The sequence below is a fragment of the Heliangelus exortis genome, chromosome Z, assembly GCF_036169615.1.
Source record: "Heliangelus exortis chromosome Z, bHelExo1.hap1, whole genome shotgun sequence".
Classification (NCBI taxonomy): domain Eukaryota; kingdom Metazoa; phylum Chordata; class Aves; order Apodiformes; family Trochilidae; genus Heliangelus; species Heliangelus exortis.
The window spans coordinates 3,345,865-3,363,693 of record NC_092454.1 but is presented as its reverse complement, the minus strand read 5'-3'; the positions used below and the strand labels follow the sequence as shown (position 1 = coordinate 3,363,693).

At 42.0% G+C, this 17,829-nt stretch overlaps 1 protein-coding gene across 5 annotated transcripts in view; it reads left to right on the top strand.

Annotated features, from left to right (window-relative positions):
* The window catches only part of KATNAL2 (katanin catalytic subunit A1 like 2), a 42,489-nt gene continuing 24,660 nt past the window's right edge, over positions 1-17,829 (top strand). The window contains exons 1-9 of one of the 5 annotated variants that reach the window (XM_071732292.1): positions 3-222; positions 896-974; positions 8,136-8,279; positions 8,647-8,813; positions 11,517-11,559; positions 11,978-12,101; positions 13,258-13,353; positions 13,845-13,943; positions 14,701-14,778. In XM_071732292.1, coding sequence (XP_071588393.1) covers positions 8,215-8,279; positions 8,647-8,813; positions 11,517-11,559; positions 11,978-12,101; positions 13,258-13,353; positions 13,845-13,943; positions 14,701-14,778 — 672 coding nt within the window. In that variant the 5' untranslated portion in view covers positions 3-222; positions 896-974; positions 8,136-8,214. Of the gene's footprint in view, positions 223-895; positions 975-8,135; positions 8,280-8,646; positions 8,814-11,516; positions 11,560-11,977; positions 12,102-13,257; positions 13,354-13,844; positions 13,944-14,700; positions 14,779-17,829 lie in introns of all 5 variants that reach the window. The other 4 variants (XM_071732290.1, XM_071732291.1, XM_071732293.1 and 1 more) reach the window with 4 other exon arrangements.

Below are 17,829 nucleotides of genomic sequence, written 5' to 3'. Positions count from 1 at the left end.
GGCGTCTCTATTGGCTGTCAGTAGGAGGCGGGCCGGGACTCGCCTGTCCCTCATGGCTGCCGCTGCGGTGAGGGGTTCGGCCGCTGCCGGGCGATCGCTCTGACTTTCCCCAGCGCTTCTCCCGCCCCCGTCGCTCGCCCGCCCGCTCTCCCGCTCGCCCGCCGCCCCGGGATGGAGCTTTCCTGCCAAACGCTGAGAACCGCCTACCAAGCGAGGGAGGCGGTGAGAACCGGGCAGCCGCGCGTCGCCGTTGCTATGGAAATGGCGGGGGGCTGTCCGGGCCATGGCGGCGGAGGGCGGTCCGACCGCGGCTGGGCCCAGCACTGAGGCCCTCGGGGGCAGGGGCTGGACGGCGATCCTGTTTTTTTTTAGGGGTGGGGGCTGGCTGCCCGAGGCCGTCCCGCTTCGTTTCTTTTCGGTTTGCAGGCGGGAAGTGCTGCTTGGCCTGCCGGCTCCTCAGGGCTGGGCTGCCCGCAGCTCCTCTCTGTTCCGTGGCCAAGGCAGGAGCAGGTATAGCGAAAAGGGACAGGTCTGCGTTCTTGCCTCCCTCATCTCCATTTTTTCCATAAATTAGGGCTATACGGCCTCATGGTGTCTCCATCCCACGAGTGGGTTGAGCTGCAGGAAGCCCAGAAGCTGCAGGATTTTCCTGAGTTTTTTAACTCGTTCTTTTGCTTCCATCTGCTGGTCAAAATGAACTGGAGCAAGGGCTGCGCGGCAACAGCGCTCTAAAACCCTTCCCAGAAAGGTGCATTCACACGTAAATCCCTGTTCCCACCGTGCATGGGTAGAATAGGATTGCTTAAAAAAAAAAAAATAGTTTTGAGAGGGGCTCTGAGGCCGAGTTTTTACTTTATGTCAACCTCTTATAATAGTAGTTTATATATTTACCTAGGAATGAGAGCCTCCAGCACAGTGTCCTTGTGAGCCCTAAAGTGGATTGAGATCCCGGCCACTGAGGAGGGTGCCCTAAGGTGTGGTATTGAAACACTGCTCATGTGCAGAAGGAAGACAAGAGGGAAAAGGGTTTAATTTGTAACCTTATCATCGGGGGAGAGGGGGGGAGGTTGGGTGGCCCTGCTCCCAGGACTGCGTTTGACTGCTAAATACAGAAACATTTGTGGGACTCAGAGCTGGAGTTCCAAGAACTTCGCCCTTGAGCTGGGTTTGGGTTGGTTTTCTTTGTGAGCTGAATTTTCCATAGGCTTTTGGCAGGATGGATGTGAAAATCAGGGGTATAAATTTTGGGTGCAGAATTCATGTTCTGCAGAGGGTCAGAAGTTTGGAGCCTGCTTTGTTCAAGCCAGTCTGACTAAAGGGACAATCTGAAGCTGCCAAGAAGATGCTTTTTATTCTGCTCTAAGGTTCTTGACTTCTGTAGAGGCAGCCTAGCTAATTAATTTCTGTTTCCTGACTTCCACTATTCCAACACAGTACCTAAAAGATAGGCTGCTGCATCTTTAATTTGTAGCACTAAATAATTGCTGGAATTTGTACTTGCCCTCTCCTTTTCTGTATTGCACTTTCCCATTTATCTCTTCTACAGACTGGAAATTATTATTGATTCTGTTTACCCAGTTTTGGGAGAAAGAGTTTAAAAGCATAAATTCCTGTGTGAATTCCTGTATGAATTATATTTCTATGGCTGTTCACAGCTGCCCAGTGTAGTCTTACAACCAAAGAAATTTGTAAGGCCTTTCACTGCTTTTAATTGCTGAACATTTCCTGTGTTTGTTCAGTAAATGACTCCTGGCAAGCAATATTATTGTAAGCTGGAGGAGAACATTGCAAATTCCTACAAATGAGGGAGTTGGTCCTTATTAAGTTGTAACTGCAGCATCCTTATTTTGCATTTTTTTAATAGTTCACCATATTTTGTGTCCACTACATTTTTATGTGTTCCGGGCACATATTTCTTCAAATTAGTAGAGCCTTGGCAGCCTAAAACCTGGCTTCAGCAATGTTCCTGGTTTAAAAAGGGAGATTATAGTGTTCTGTGAGTGGCCCTTAGGATCAGAGCCCAAATTAGTGCATGAAGACATAAAACTATGGGGGGAGAAATAAGAAGGTTTCTGTTTGCAGTGCACCAAACTCAAATGGTAAAATATATTTAGATTCTTGACATTGCAACTCTCAGATGAATCCTAGGACAGGCACATAACTTCTGTAGTGAGATTGCTGTTACATCTTTAATTATTAAATCTCTTTGCAATCCTTGAGAAGCTTTGCCAACTCTATTGTATGCAGCAGGCAACTTGAAAAGAAGAGAGAGTAGAGAAGCTCCTTCTCTTTGTGCTGGGAAATTGTATTTAATGGCAGCCAAGTTATACGTTGTTTAAAATTCACCATTTCCCTTCTCTGCAAAAATACTGTAAGCAAGCCCAACTATAACTGAACATAAACCTTCTAAAAAGTCTGTGAATAAAACTCAGGAAGGGCCTGGGAGGAGGGAAAGCTCTCTTTTACCATTTCTCCTGAATTGTCCAAAAGAAGCTTGGAGGTGCAAGAAGGAAGCTGGGGTCACTGCCTTCTGTGAGCCCCACTTGTTCATTCTCTTTAATCCAGAGTGGAAATGTGGGGTGGTGGTGGAAAGCTGGACCAGTCCATGGTGGCTCAGCTGCTCTCCCTGTCCTGGCTCTCAGCTTAAACTTAAGGAACCCCCATACTTGGCAGCATCCTGAGCTTCCAGAGCAAAGAGAGGGAAGGGACACAGCATGTGTGTTATGATAAGATCTTTCCCTATGTGATAACAGAACTAAGCTCTTGTTGTTTTGTTTGAATTCCTGATCACAGATCCCTCTGAACTAAATGACTGCTCCAGCTGAATGTGCAAGGGCAGTGTAGTTGTTACTTCCAAAATTCTCAGACTGTGACTTGCACTGTAACTTTTCCAAGTGAATTCTTTTCTTTTTCTATTCCATGCTATTGAATACGTTAATACAGAAATATAGGGTCAAATTAGAATCAAACATTTTGGAATTAAATTAATCTTTTAGTAGGTCCATTAATTTGATGGAGTTACACAAGAGACTAGGTTGATTTATAGTGTAAATGCATTTCACTAAAAGGTATGGAGATGACTAAACAAACAATTACATCTAAAGATGCATGAATATCTTTCAGCCATTTAAAATTAAGCTCTCTTAGAGGAATACATACCACTCTTTTGTTAAGCTAGAAATAAAGAAAATACACTGTAAATGTTAGACATAGTTAGTTACATGCTCAACTATTTACTTTATAAGACAACATCATGCTTAAGTGCCTTAAGCTTTTATTAATTGCATAGGCCCCAAAATCCCCTGTAGTAATTGAAAATTTAATTACATACATTTTTTGTTCTTTTAAGAATGTAAGCTTATTAAACTTTAAGCACTTAAGCATCTACTGAAATACCAGTGGCTATAAACAACATGCAATTCTAAATACTAATTAAACAGGAAGACTAAATAACCACAAAACTAAACTAAATTTTAAGTAACTTTGCTCTCATAAGTGCTCCTATTTTTTTCATGCCATGGAAGATTAACCATTTATTTTCTAAACTCTGGGCAGTGTTGGTATCTGTATGGTGGCAGACACCATTGTTCTGTGCAGTGGCAGGCACCACTGTTTAATAACCCTTCACTGGAAGTGAAGTTATTAAGCTTCAGTTTAATAACTTTAATGAAGTTATTAAACACTGCAATAGGTGCCCAGGGAGGTGGTGGAATCACCACACCTGAAGGTGTTTAAAAAACATTTACCTGGGACATGGCTTAGCTCTGAACTCAGAGGAGTTAGATTAATGGTTGGACTTGATGATCTTGAAGGTCTTTTCCAACCAGAAAGATTCTGGTCTGTGGACATAGTTGTGGTGGGGGGTGAGTACCTGGAGAATAAACTGGAGTTCAGGAAAGGAGAGTAGCACGGGCAGAAAGCTGTTTAAATGGACAAATAAAGCTGCTGGTGGCATCAACATGTGCAGAGGTTTAGCTCTCTCTTTGGAAGGGTACACAGTAGAGCAGCACTGGTGGAATGCAGGGAGATGTGGCTTTGTGTGGTTGGTCAAGAAAGCAATTGTTTGTTCACCACAGGCTCACAAGATTTATGTGAGCCTTGGTAACACTTATGTGTTGAAAGGTCTTTAATATTAGTTTCTTAGAAACTTTGCAGAATTCAGATCAGAGGTTTTGGTATTCAGATCCAATCTAATGCAAGTCTTTGTCACTTGATCAACTGATTAACAGCTTGGTTAATTTTCTTAGGGCAGATATCTGACTTCTCAAATTAACCATTATTTTTTGCATTCATATTAACAGAAGCGAAAGACAAAATGAATCTCTCAGTCTGAACAATCTTCTGATTTTTATGTGGGGCTCTTTTTAATCTAAATTTTCACTTTTGCTTCTGTTTGGTCAACACAAGGAGAACGTTACCATGGTAAAGCTGAGGTGGGCTGCTCACACGTAGACACAATGTTATTCTATACCCAAAGCAAATCTTTACTTAGAATATTTGAGGTGCTGCCCACCACTGTGTCACTGTTTGTGCTAGGATTTAGAATAATGGGATCTGGAGAACAGGTCTTATGAGAAGATGAAGGAGCTTGGGCTGTTCAGCCTGGAGAAGAGGAAGCTGAGAAGAGACCTTATTGCTCTACAACTCCCTGAAAGAAAGCTGTAGTGATGTGGTGGGTTTTGGCCTCTTCTCCCCAGTGACCAGTGACAGGACAAGAAGAAATGGGTTCAAGTTGCACCAGGAGAGGTTCAGATGGAATACTACGAAAAAAATTTTCACTGAAAGAGTGGTGAAGCATTGGAACAGGCTGCCCAGAGGGGTGGTGGAGTCTCAATCCCTTGAGGTATTAAAAAAAGGGGTGGATGTGACACTTGGCTTAGTGGTTAGAGTGGTGTAGACCTGACAGTTGGGCTTGATGATCTAGGGGGTCCTTTCCAGCCCTGATGATTCCATGATCCTAACTTTAGGGGTAGTAAAAGTTGAATTGATGATCAGGAGCTGATGAACAGCAGCAGAAGACACACCAAAATACAAATTGTTTTCAAGGCATATTCCAAGCATGGACCATGAGCCTTGTCAGTTGCAGTTCCAGGCCACTGCAATTTGTATTCCCTCATAGCATTAATGTAAATGCTTACATTAAACACTGATTGTGTTTGTCTTCTGTGGCAAACACTGTGTTTTCATACTGCTTTTAAATACTCAGAGGTAGCTGTCATCTTTTAATATGTGGGAAAACACAACAGTTGCTTTTTCTCAGCATAAAACAATAGAAGCAGTTGGTTTTAAAAGAATGTACAAGTGGGGCTCACAGAAAGTAGTGACTCCAGCTTCTTTCTTGTACCTCCAAACTTCTTGGGCAATTCAGGTCATCTAGGAGAAGTGGTAAAAGATCCACAATTCAAAATCTGTCTTCCAAACACCAGCACCTCAAAACCATCATAAGGAGAAGATCCTTTCATCCCAAGAGTGAAAGTTTTCTCATGACTGTTCTCAGGATTTATTTGTTTTTTGTTGCAGCACCTCTTAGGAACTGATCTACTTCCTTCAAGAGTTACTGACCTATCAAGCATCTACACAGCACTTTCCCTCCCTAAAATGGTTTAGAAAAAATCAACTTTCTACCATCATTGAAAGAGTGTTGAGTTTGTAGCTTCCTTATGGACCCAGAAATAGGGCAGCTCTGTTCTGGAGCCAGGCTGAGAGAGTTGGGGTTGTTCAGGCTGGAGAAGAGAAGGCTGCAGGGAGACCTTAGAGCACCTTCCAGTGCCTGAAGGGGCTCCAGGAAAGCTGGGGAGGGACTGGGGACAAGGGCAGGGAGGGATGGGATGAGGGGGAAGGGTTTGAAACTGGAAGAGAGGAGATTGAGGTGAGATCTTAGGAAGAAATAGTTTGTTGTGAGGGTGCTGAGCCCCTGTGCCAGGTTTCCCAGAGAAGCTGTGGCTGCCCCATCCCTGGCAGTGTCTCAGGTCAGGTTGGATGGGGCTTGGAGCAACCTGGGCTGGTGGGAGGTGTCCCTGCCCATGGAAAGGGGGTGGGAATGGATGATCTTGAAAGTCCCTTCCAAACCACTCCATGATTCTATTATTCTATGCCTGAATAGCTCAGGGAAGAGAATGTCAAAGGCTGTGGAGGCTAGAAGTAGAGTATGGGTTCTTCCCTTTTCCCCAGCCAGTTTGATTCTTTGCTCTAGAAGAACCAGAATGAAGATCCTGCCAGTCTTTTAATTAAGATATTAAATAAAAATATACATTCAGCTCTCAGGATACCATGTTAAAAGCAAACCTCAGCCCTTTCCTAGCTTTGTTACTGGCCCCACATCTGAAGTAAACATCCCAGAAAGCATCTGCTGTGCTGGGAGACCTTTTGCCTGCTCTGCCCATGTATTTTTTCCAAACACACAGGGAGGTATTAATCTTTAAAAAGAACAACCAGCTGTAGCTTTATCTCGGGTATGTATCTCCAGTTGTTTTTGCAGTACACTGCACCACCCAAAAGCACTTTTGCTTATAGGAACAAATGATTCTGCAATATCCACAGTGTGCTATCACAATGCTTTCCCTGTGAATATTTACACATCCTTACGTAAAAACAACATAAATTTTGGTCACTAGGAATTATTTGGCTTGTTTGTATGCCAGGCACTGTCAGCTGCAGAAGTCATTGCTACAAACACCCGTGACTCTTTCTGGTAGGATGAGGACAAAGATTTGTGGATTTGTCTCCTGCAGGTCCCTTACCATTTGGGCTGGACTTTTTCTGGGGGAGGGATGCAGGCACTGCTTGATTGGGGTAGAAAGGAGGGAAAGTGGGAGTCTGTGTGTACACTACAGTGATGCAGAATAGATACATGCTAGACAAGCAACAGAAACTACATGCCCCATCTCTGGAGTGGTTTCAAAGCTCTGTAGATGTGGTGTTAAATAAGGGCCATGGTTTAGTGATGGCCTTGGGTTAATGGTTGGACTTGATGACCTTAAGGTGTTTTCCAGCTGAAAGAAATCTACTGCTTTTTCCCCATCCACTGAATAAGTGCCACCCTTTGAGGCTCATACTGAGTCTTCATAAATTGTCATAGGATGATAGAATATCACAAGGTGAAAGGGACCCATAAGGATCATCAAGCCCAGTTCCCAGTACTGAATGCCAGCATCCCAAAAGAGAAAAGAAGACATTCATTTGGCTAAATCTGGGGTTTGGCCATTCTTGCTTTTCCTGTGGTCTCAGACTGAAATCCCAATGAGGCACACCAAAGCCAATATGATGATTTCTACAGTTTTCCTTGTAGCAGCTTGCATTATGACCTTAAAACCTTAGGGTTCCTCTGGGTGCAGTCAGGATGTATGGCACCTTTACTCAAGAATAAGTCTTTGTTTCAAAATCCTACAAGATTTCTGTTTCCACTGCCCCTTTTGGTATACTTAATATTGCACTCTATGCTCCCTCAGGTGTAACTTCAGCAAATGATGGCAAAGATATTTTATGCTGCCTTTGTTTTATCACTGAGCCATTTGTGAGTGACTTTGGGCTCACCAGTCTTGTGAAGAAACCCACGGAACCAACACCCCATTGAAATCTCTGCATGTTGGTACCCAACTTTGGTCACTCCTGTGTTAAAATTGGGAACATTTAGTGCAATCCCAAATTACTAATTTTTCAAGTACTCTGTGTTTCACTTCCCATGCTTAAATCTCAAGGCCCACAAAATGAGAGGTACCAGCAGTTTTATGGGTGGTCTTTGCAGTGTAGTCATGCAGATCCCAGGCCTGTTCTCCCTCCCTTCTTCTCCAGGCACTCAGAAAATGGGTTTTTGGTTTGTAGAGGGAGGGACAGAACCACGCTGGATCACAAGGTTTCCTTGCACAGTCCTTGGAGTCACTGTGCATGAGGTTTGCAAGAAATTTGCACTAGCCTAAGCATGTTGAAAATCCATTACCATAATAAGGGAAGTGATTTTTTTTTTTTTCCCAACCTCGAAGTAATTTACTCATCTCTAGGAAAAGGTTTCTACCCAGTCAGTAGCCCTGATAATGTGTAAGAAAAATTACACTGAAAACCACTTTCCTTCATTTTATGAGCAGCGAGTTGTTTCACAATTCTTAGATGCTGTTGTCTTAATTTGTTTGTTTCCACAGGCTACATTTAGATGCTGTTTGCAGCAATAAAGAGAATATTACATTTGATCCAGGGTTCTGTCTTAATTCACAGGATGAGATGCGAACAGAAGCTCGTCGAAAAAATCTCCTCATTCTAATTTTGCATTATTTAATGGAGGAAGGGTATGGCTTTTAAATAATAGTGCTGAACATTTGTGGCTTTGTGTGTGTCTGACCTCCCCTTCTGTTCTTTGTTGGGTGGAGACTCTTTGGTTTGATGTGAAAAAGGGATAAACTTCTGTTACATATCTTAACAGTTTACTTTGCTGAATTGTTTCCATGTCTGGAATAAAAATGTCACATATAAATTCAGAATACTTTAGATCAATCAGCAAAGGGTTTTTAATTAAATTTTTTGCATTTATAATAAACAGAGCTGTAGACGGGTTAAAGATACCATATACTTACTAATGCTATTATTTGCTTTTTCTCTCAAAAAATCAGAACAAGATAATGACTCTCTTTGTTTTGTTTTGTTTTAAATTACCAGGTATGTCGACGCTGCAAATGCTTTGGAACGAGAGACAAAATTAAGTTTACGTGGCTTTGAAGTTTGTGACAATGTTGATCTTGAGACAATTTTGATGGAATATGAAAGCTATTACTATGTAAAATTTCAAAAGTATCCTAAAATTACTAAAAAAACCTTGGACACTGGTATGTGGCTCTCTTCCAAAAAGAAAGCTTTTTTTTTTCCAAAGCCTAAATTGTGTATTTACCTGCACATTTTCATATACCAAGAGTAATGTGCCAAGCAAGGAATAGGTTTATTTTCTCCAAAGAATGTAAAGTCTGAGGTGTAAATGGATGCCACAGAATAAGGCAAATCAGAACATGAATGTGTTGTTGTGACCCTGAGAGCCTGAATGGTTTTGTACTTGAGCACAAAATGTAACTTACAGAAACCATAGTAGCAACTGTATAAGGGTCAGTTATGAAGAGCTTGGAGGGTGCAGAAAAGGTCACCACCTCTGCCTATTTGTCTTGTAAGAAAAATATGATAATTAGAGGAGGGGATGATTGTCCAGGGAATATCTCTGAGTAGCTGTCATTGTTTCATGTGACTGCCAGCAACTTGGAAATCACAGGTAAATGAAATGTTATATAAACCAATAAAATTACCTGTATAGGTGAAATGATTTTGAAAGGTAATAGAGCTACAAATCATCATGAAATTCACAGTGATGTAGAAGATCAGTGCAAGCTGGAAGCAAACATTTTCTCCATGGGGAAGGGATGTAGGGCTAGAACCTATTGATTTGTGTTAATACAAAGAGGAGCAGCCTCACAGGACAAAATCAAAGGGATTTGTTGTGAATTGAGAAGGAAAATGTATTGGTCACATCATACTTATTGTTAGGCAAACTGAGTGGCAGGCAAGTCTTGAGCCATCGCCCAGGTGTACAAATGGTTCCAAATACTACAAGGGTGATGAAGGGACCTGAGCATCTCTGCTGGGGAGAAAGAGTGAGAGCCCTGGGGCTGTTCAGCCTGGAGAAAAGAAGGCTGAGAGGGGATCTCTGGATGTCCATCAATATCTGAGGGGTGGGGGGCAAGAGGAAGGGGCCAATCTCTGTTCAGTGGTGCCCAGGAACAGGACAAGGAATAATGGGGTGAAGGGAGAACCTGGGAAGTTCCAGCTCAGCATGAGGAGAAACTTCTGTCCTGTGAGGGTGAGGGAGCCCTGGCCCAGGCTGCCCAGAGAGGTTGTGGAGTCTCCTGCTCTGGAGGCTTCCAAACCCCCTGGATCTGTTCCTGGGGGATCCTGCTGGGACAGGGGGGTAGGACTGAATATTGGTTGGGAGTGGCTGAACAGGAGCCAGGGGGTGCCCAGGTGGCCAAGAAGGCCACCAGCATCCTGGCTTGTGTCAGCACTGTGTGGGCAGCAGGAGCAGGGCAGGGATTGTCCCCCTGTGAGGCTGCCCCTGGAATCCTGGGGTCAGTTCTGGGCCCCTGAGGACAAGAAGGACATTGAGGGGTTGGAGTGTGTCCAGAGAAGGGCAAGGGAGCTGGGGAAGGGTCTGGAGCAGAAGTCTGCCCAGGAGCAGCTGAGGGAGCTGGGGGTGTTGATCCTGGAGCAAAGGAGGCTGAGGGGAGAGCTTCTGGCTCTCTGCAACCCCCTGAGAGGAGGTTGGAGCCAGGGGGGGTTGGGCTCTGCTCCCAAGGAAGAAGGGATGGGAGAAGAGGAATTGAGCTGGAGGTTTAGATTGGAGCTGGGGAAGAATTTCTCCCTGGCAAGGGTTGTCAGGGCCTGGCCCAGGCTGCCCAGGGCAGGGCTGGAGTCCCCATCATTCCTGGAGGGATTTCAAAGAACACATGGACATGGCTCTTGAGGATATGGTTCAGTTGGACTTGATGATCTGAGAGGTCTTTTCCAACCTTAATGATTCCGTGGTTCAACTCTGAACAAGGTGAAATACCTCAAACCTGGCAGGGCCTCAGGTTCTTCAGTAACAGGGAAGGTGGAAAAAGTTTCCATGTGGCAGGAACTACTCCAGTAGTCACTTCAGAGCATGAGGAACATTGTCACTTGTGCTTGGCTGTGGCAAAAATGAAGCTTGTGGGACACTTCACAAGAGTCTTCATTGCAAACTGAGGCAGGAGTAAGGGAAAAGTGGGAGCTTTCAAAGCCCTGGAGATGTGGTGCTGAGGGACACAGGGCAGAGGTGGCCTTGGTGGTCCTGGGTTAAGGGTTGGGCTGGATGCTTTTAAAGGTGTTTTCCAACCAAAAACTACTGAGTGATTCTATGCTACTGTGATACGAGCCTTCAGCTTTATATCATATCTGGGTTTTGTGCATTTGACATTTTGTTAAAACTTTTTTTGACAGAAATTTTTTCAGATGAGATAAGTGCAAAAAATAGCATACTTTGATATCCACCACTGGAATGTGACATTTATGCTGTGTTGGTATGTTGAGCATTATAAGATTGCTATATAGAAAAGTAAGGTAAATTCTTAGTTCTCAGCTCACTTATGAAAAAATAATTAGCATTAAATTAACCTTTTTTATGCACTATATTAAATTAATTCATTGTGCTTAATCTTATTTCTAGTGGTGTCCATTTTGCTTTTAAAATCATATCAGTTCAAAAATGTAAACAAAGAACCCAAAGACTGAATGGGCCTACAGTTTAACAAACCTGAAGCCAAATTGCTCTCTCCAATAGCAGTTTGTTTTCAAAACATTTTTGCAAACTTGCATTGCTTGTAATCATATTGTTCCTGTTTATACATTTTTAGTTCCAAGTCATTAATACGTGTTCAAAAATATTTTGAAGGGGGGAATTTTGCTGTGGTGTTTTGTTTTTTCTTTCCTATCCTTAATTATTTTCCATTTTAATTTTAATTCTGCCACAGTGGAAAATAAACAACAGCTGAAAACTGGAGGAAGACCAAGAAGGTAAGAGAAATGTGCAAAGGGGGTTTCTGGGCAGAAAATTTTCCTATAAAACCAGTGTGCAGTGTGGTTAAAATAATGTGGTGAAACCACAGGAATTACTAAAGCTTAGAGTCACAGTGTTGACTGTGTGGTGCATTTTTCTGTATCTGTTAGAGGAAAATAAAGACTTATTTCCCTAATGGAGGTGCAGAGAATTTACAAAGTTGTAAAAATTTAGCAGGGTGGCTAAGGTTAGTGTGGAGTGTTTGAAAGCAATCAGCATTGAACTTTACTGTGATTGAAAGTAATGCTTTAACTTCAGTCTAAAACTGCTTTAATTGGAAACTTTCCTTTTTATCTTTTGGTACTTTGTAGGAAAACAGTTGTGAATGCCTTTCAACTTTTTTTTTTTTTTAATTTTTATTTTTTTTTATTCTAGGGTAGCAAGCTCTTCTCAGTATCTCCCAAGGCTCAAGCATCAGACAGCACAAATACCATTGTCAAAAACTTCACCTGGGAACACAACAGAATTTAAATTATCCACCAAGGAGAGCCCCAAACAGGTTTTAATGTGTTTTATCTTGCCAGCATTACAGTTGAAATAAATGTGGGGTTTTTTTTGAGAGGCTATAGGAAGCAAGAGAGTATGAATTACATAATTAATAATTGTGTAATTAATGGGTTTTATTAACTATGTAAGGATTATGGATAGGAGAACATGCTTTCTGGATGGGAGCTGGTGATCAAGTCACAGGTAAAAATTAGAGGAAAACAAGTCACATAATCCAACCTATAATGACAGCAATTAGAGTGTTCCCATTTACACCAGTAAATTCACCCAGTAGTGCCAGAAAGCAAGGCAAACAAACCAAGGAGAAAGTCTTGTGTCAGTTGTAAGCACCCTCACACTGCATAAGGTGTTTGAGATTGAGGGAGTAATTTGGCTCTGTGATTTTCCAGTTTGTGAGCCTCATTTTGGTAGGATTGCTGTGAAAACTACTTTGTTACCATCCCTTGCAGAGGAGGAGGCAGGAGGAGCAGGTTGGGTAAGCACCATGTCTATTAGAGCTTTTGAGGAGCTGGGTGAAGGAAATATTTATTATTATTTATTTTTCCATTTTCTCTTTATTCTCATTTTTTTTCTTTCTTTTTTCTCTTTCTTCTCTTAATTTCTCCTTTTTATTTTTCTTTTTTCCTCTCCTCTCCCTCTTCCTTCTTTCTCTCCCTCTCCCTTCTTTCTCTTTTCTTTCAGTCCTTGCGTAGCCACAAGCTCATCTCTGACCAGTTCTCACCCTTAAAAAACCCTAAATGCATAGTTTTGGGATTTTACAGCAATAACTGCTGGCAAGTGAATGTCAAAGGAACTCACAATCCTAAAATAGCTCCCCCATTCTGAGCTGACGTGCTACACCCTGGGCTTGTTACCACCTTTCAGAAGCATTTCTTCTCATAGCTATGTGAAATACAGATTTCTGCAACTTAAAATGGAAGCTCCAAGCTTCCATGAAATAACTGGGATGCTGAGCTCCCAGAACCAGGGATTTCACCACTGCTCTCACCGTTCAGATCAAGTCCTAACTGCACAGAGGTGCTGGAGAAACACAGGATTACAGCTGCAGCTTCGTGTCATCATGGAGAGATGGGATGATACCTCCAACAGGTTACCTGCAACTCATCTGCTCAGCAGAAAATCTGTTCTAAATTTGATTTTTTCTGTAGAATGCTGACAGTGCAGTTACTCTGGAGCAAGCTGACTTTGGCTTAAGTGTCTTGGCAATCAACAGAAGTGGAGGAGACAGCGCTCACCCAAGAAGGGTTGGTGGAATCTATGTGATTTAGAACAGAAATGTAGAAAAAACAGGTGGAGGTTTTTCACAAATACCATATAAATGAGAGCTTTTTGTGCCTCTTTTTATATAAAATGTTCCTGTATCACTGTCTGAAAGGTGGATATTAATATTTGGGCAGTAATTCTTCACATAGGAGGCTTTGCTTGCATTAAATAGTATTTCAAATGTTGTCAAGGAGAACCATTTGTTTTTAAAACCCAGAGATAACAGCTAAAACTGAAGATACGTTTCAGATTCCTGAATGAGATGGTGAGAGGCTCTGCAGTTAAACTGTTGCAATAACTGAGGAGATGTCTGATCTTTTCCCATTGCTGCCACTGATTCTGTGGTCAGTTTTTGCCATTTTTAGGACTGTATGTGCAGAAAGGAAACTGGGTGCTGTAATGCCAAGTGGAATTTGTCTCAGTTGAGCTGCCATCATGGTAAAGCCTGTCACAATGTTATTTCCTCCTCTAGGGCCAAGTAATTGACTTTCATGGGATGATTCAGGATGCTGTCAAAGTGTCATCAAATGGAATAGATTTCAACAGCCTTAATTGTGATCCAGATCCTTCCGTAAGCGTTTATGTTGATGTTTTTACTCAATTAACAGGAATTTTGTATAGCCAGGAGCAGAATAAAATACTGCAGTAGATGTTGCCTTCTTTCCCAAGTGCTGAAAGAGGAGTTAGGCTTTCTGAGTGAGGTATTTCCTTCTTGAGTCATATTTGATACCCATCTAATTTATTGACAGTTATTTTTGAAGAAGACAAGATCCACAAAATGTAATGATTTGCAAAGAAAACAGAATCTGCAAGAACCCACGGAACATCTGAGGGTGAAACTGTGGTTCATTTGATTTCAATATGTTATTTAGCATTCACCTCAGCAGAGAAAGAGCAGAGTTGAGAGGGCAGATATAGAATATTTTCAGTAATCACTCCCTGACACAAACCATAGCTCCCAGGACAGCACATCCAACCTGAGGGACACTCCACCCAGCAGCTGCTGCACTTGAAGAGACTTTCAAAACAGAGTGTGGACAATGTGGAACCATATTTACCTTTTTCACTCCTCCTAATCTGTGTAGGGTATGTGTAGGACTGCACGTGCAGTAAGAGAGCTGCATGGTGTTAATTCAGGGTTAGGCTCTTTCAGAGGAAAAGACAACACTGCAAATAGGGCTTACCCCCAAATCTTTAGGATTATCCCCATTTTTACAGCTTCAGATGTTGATATTGTTATGATGTATCAGCTTTTTTGAAACAATTTCATAGTTCATCTGTTTAAAAAGAATTGAGGTCTGACAAAAACTTCTGCTTGTCCTTTCTAGGAGCGATTACTGAAGCCCCTCAGTGCTTTCATTGGCATGACTGGTGAGATGAGAGAACTTGCAACAGTTGTAAGCAAAGTAAGATTGAATCTCCATTTTGGATGTAAAGAGATCTCAGTTATCTTTGGCATCTGAGAATGATGCTTTTTTTCTTTTTCCTCTCACTGGTAGTGCTTATTCTTGAATGTGCAAGTTATTTTTCTTACCACAAAACTCCTGACAAGTCATTTCTTTACATGTAATGATGTTTTCTGATACACAAATAATTAAGATCATTCCTCTCTAGTGGGAAACATGTAATCTAATCATGCTGCACCCATGAGGCTGTTGTAGCTTTTCCCTTTGTTCTTCTTGCTCCATGAAATGTAGAATATTTCACTGAAAAAGAAAAAGATTTATGGCTGTATTCAGTTGTGGATGGTGTAGCAGTATCAAAGCAATATCCTGATTGGTTCTTCCACCAAATACCATGCACCAAAATTATTAAACACTGATGCTCCAACATTCTTTTCAATACTAGCCCTGCACTTTGCACTGCACTGCCTGCACGATCTGGGCTCCTTCTCTTCCCTCCTTTGGTGCAGCTGAGAGATGCTCTTACTTACTGTGGACTCTGTAAGCAGTGCCCTTCCCTCATCCCAACACAGGAGCTGCAGGAGCAGCACCAATAATACCCTGTATCCCAGGGCAGACTGGGAATTCTTCTTGGATGGGCACTTTGGCACTTGGAAGGAATCCCAGAGTTGTCAGCACCATTTCAGTTCAGTCTGGGCTGTGAAGGAGGTAAATGCTTTGCACTCATCACCTCCTAAATCCCAAAAGGCTTCATAGTATCACAATATTGTAGAGTTTTATGACTCTTTCTGGATATAAGTATCAGAAATGGTATCAAGCTGTTGCTTCCATGTATTTAAAATCATCCTGGAAGACTTTTGCTGACTGATTTTTACAGCTGTGTATGGCCCAAATTCTTGGTCTGCATCCTTTAGTAGTTGCAGTTTAGTAGAACTGAAGTTGAGGGAACTTCCAACCCTAAAATAAGAAAATTCTTCTTAATTTCTGTTCCTCTCTGCTTTTTAATTTATGTTGAAACTATTTGAAATAGTGTTTTATTGCTGCTCCTTTAGCAAGAAGTAATAGAGTTGCTTTAGCCTTCATTATGATAGGTTTTTTTAATTGTGCTGGTGTGTTTCTTGTTGCTATGGTAAGCAACACTGCAAATCAATAAAAATAAATAGTATGTGGTATCTATTTCACAATACAATCTAATTTAATATGGAAACAGTTATGGAAGTCTCTACTTAGTATCCTAAATCTGATTCATCTTAATTTGCTGTTAATAGAGAAAAGTATAAGCTCCTCTCTATAAATAATTTGTCTAATTGTATTAAATCAAATTTTCCCCTGGAATATAAGCATGTATTTTTTCTTCAGTCTCTGGGGACTGCCTGTTTTTATTGGAAAGCAGAATTCATCCCATGTATGGATATGATATTTTCTGCAGAACAAATCTCTGGATTGCACAGCCACAAAATATTATGAAAGCAAATGGAAGGACTCAGAGAAGATTTGGAAAGTTTGATGAGTTAAATGAAAGTAATTTAGTGAGTGCTTCAGGGCACAGACTAATTACTGACTGTCTTTTGACAGATGCTTGGGGGAGATTTTTCCTCCTGTTTCAGAGTTTCTTGCAGCTGATAAAATCTTGCAGAGTACGGAGTAAATAGCAATTTTTCACTGTTATTTGTAAGTAATAACATAAGTAATTGGTGCAGCCATAAAGTCACTGAGCACCAAGTTTAAAACAAACAAAAGTACTTTCACATTGCTCGTGACTGTACAGGAGAAGCACATTCAAAAAAAGAGGTAAGAAAAGTGCACTGAGGAATGACAACCAAAGGGCATTGGACTCAAAGACTAATTTATGATTTTAATTAGCAAGATGCTTGGGTTGCAGATTTTCAGAAGATGCTTGTAAATATGACTCCTATTGAGAATATGGTATAATAAAAATTTCAGCTGGAAGGGACCTACAGTGGTCACTTGATCCAACTGCCTGACTATGCTTAACCAAAAGTTAGAGCCTGTTTTTAAGGGCATTTTCCAAATGTTTCTTAAAAACTGACAGGCTCAGGGCATCAACCACCTCACTAGGAAGCCTGTTCTAGTGTTTGGCCACCTCCTCAGTAAAGAAATGCTTCCTACTGTCCAGTCTAAACCCCCCCCTGGTGCAGCTTTGAACCACTCCCATGAGCCCTATTACTGGATGACAGGGAGACATGATCACCAAATTAAAAAATAGAATCATTAATGTTGAAAAGACCTTCAAGATATCAAGTCTAACCATTATCCAACTACTACAACCACTGAACCATCTCCTGAAGCACCATATCTAGAGACTTCTTGAACACCTCCAGGGACAGCAACTCCACCACCTCCTTGGGCATCCCATTCCAATGCCTCACCACTCTTTCAATGAAGAAATTTTTCCTAATATATAACCTAAACCTCTCCTGGCACAACTAAAACCCATTTCCTCTCATCCTATCACTAGTTACCTGGGAGAAGAGACCAACACCAACCTCTCCCCAACCTCCCTTCAGGCATTTGTAGAGAGCAAGATCTCCCCTGAGCCTTCTCCAGGCTGAATAACCCCAGTTCCCTCAGTTGCTCCTCGTACAACATTCCCTCCAAACTCCTCACCAGCCTCATAGCTCTTCTCTGGACAGGCTCCAGGCCCTCAATATCTTTTTTGATATTGATTTTGATACTGTGGCACCCAGAACTGAACACAATACTCACAATGTGGCCACAGCAGGGCTGAGTTGGGGCACAATCACTTCACTACTCCTGCTGGACACAGAGTTTTTGATACAGGTCAGGATGCCATTGGTCTTCTTGGCCACCTGGGCACACTGCTGGCTCATGTTCAACCAGCCAGCCACCAGTACTCACAGATCCTTTTCTCCACCAGGCTGCTTTCCAGCCCCCCTGTCCAAAGCCTGTACTTAAAAGTAATTTATCAAATTATTTACTCAGAGAAATTACACAACCGATAACTTGCCAGCACCTGAGCCAAAATACAAGGCTTGGTGAGAGCTCTTGGTGTGAGAGCTCTTCAAATGTTAG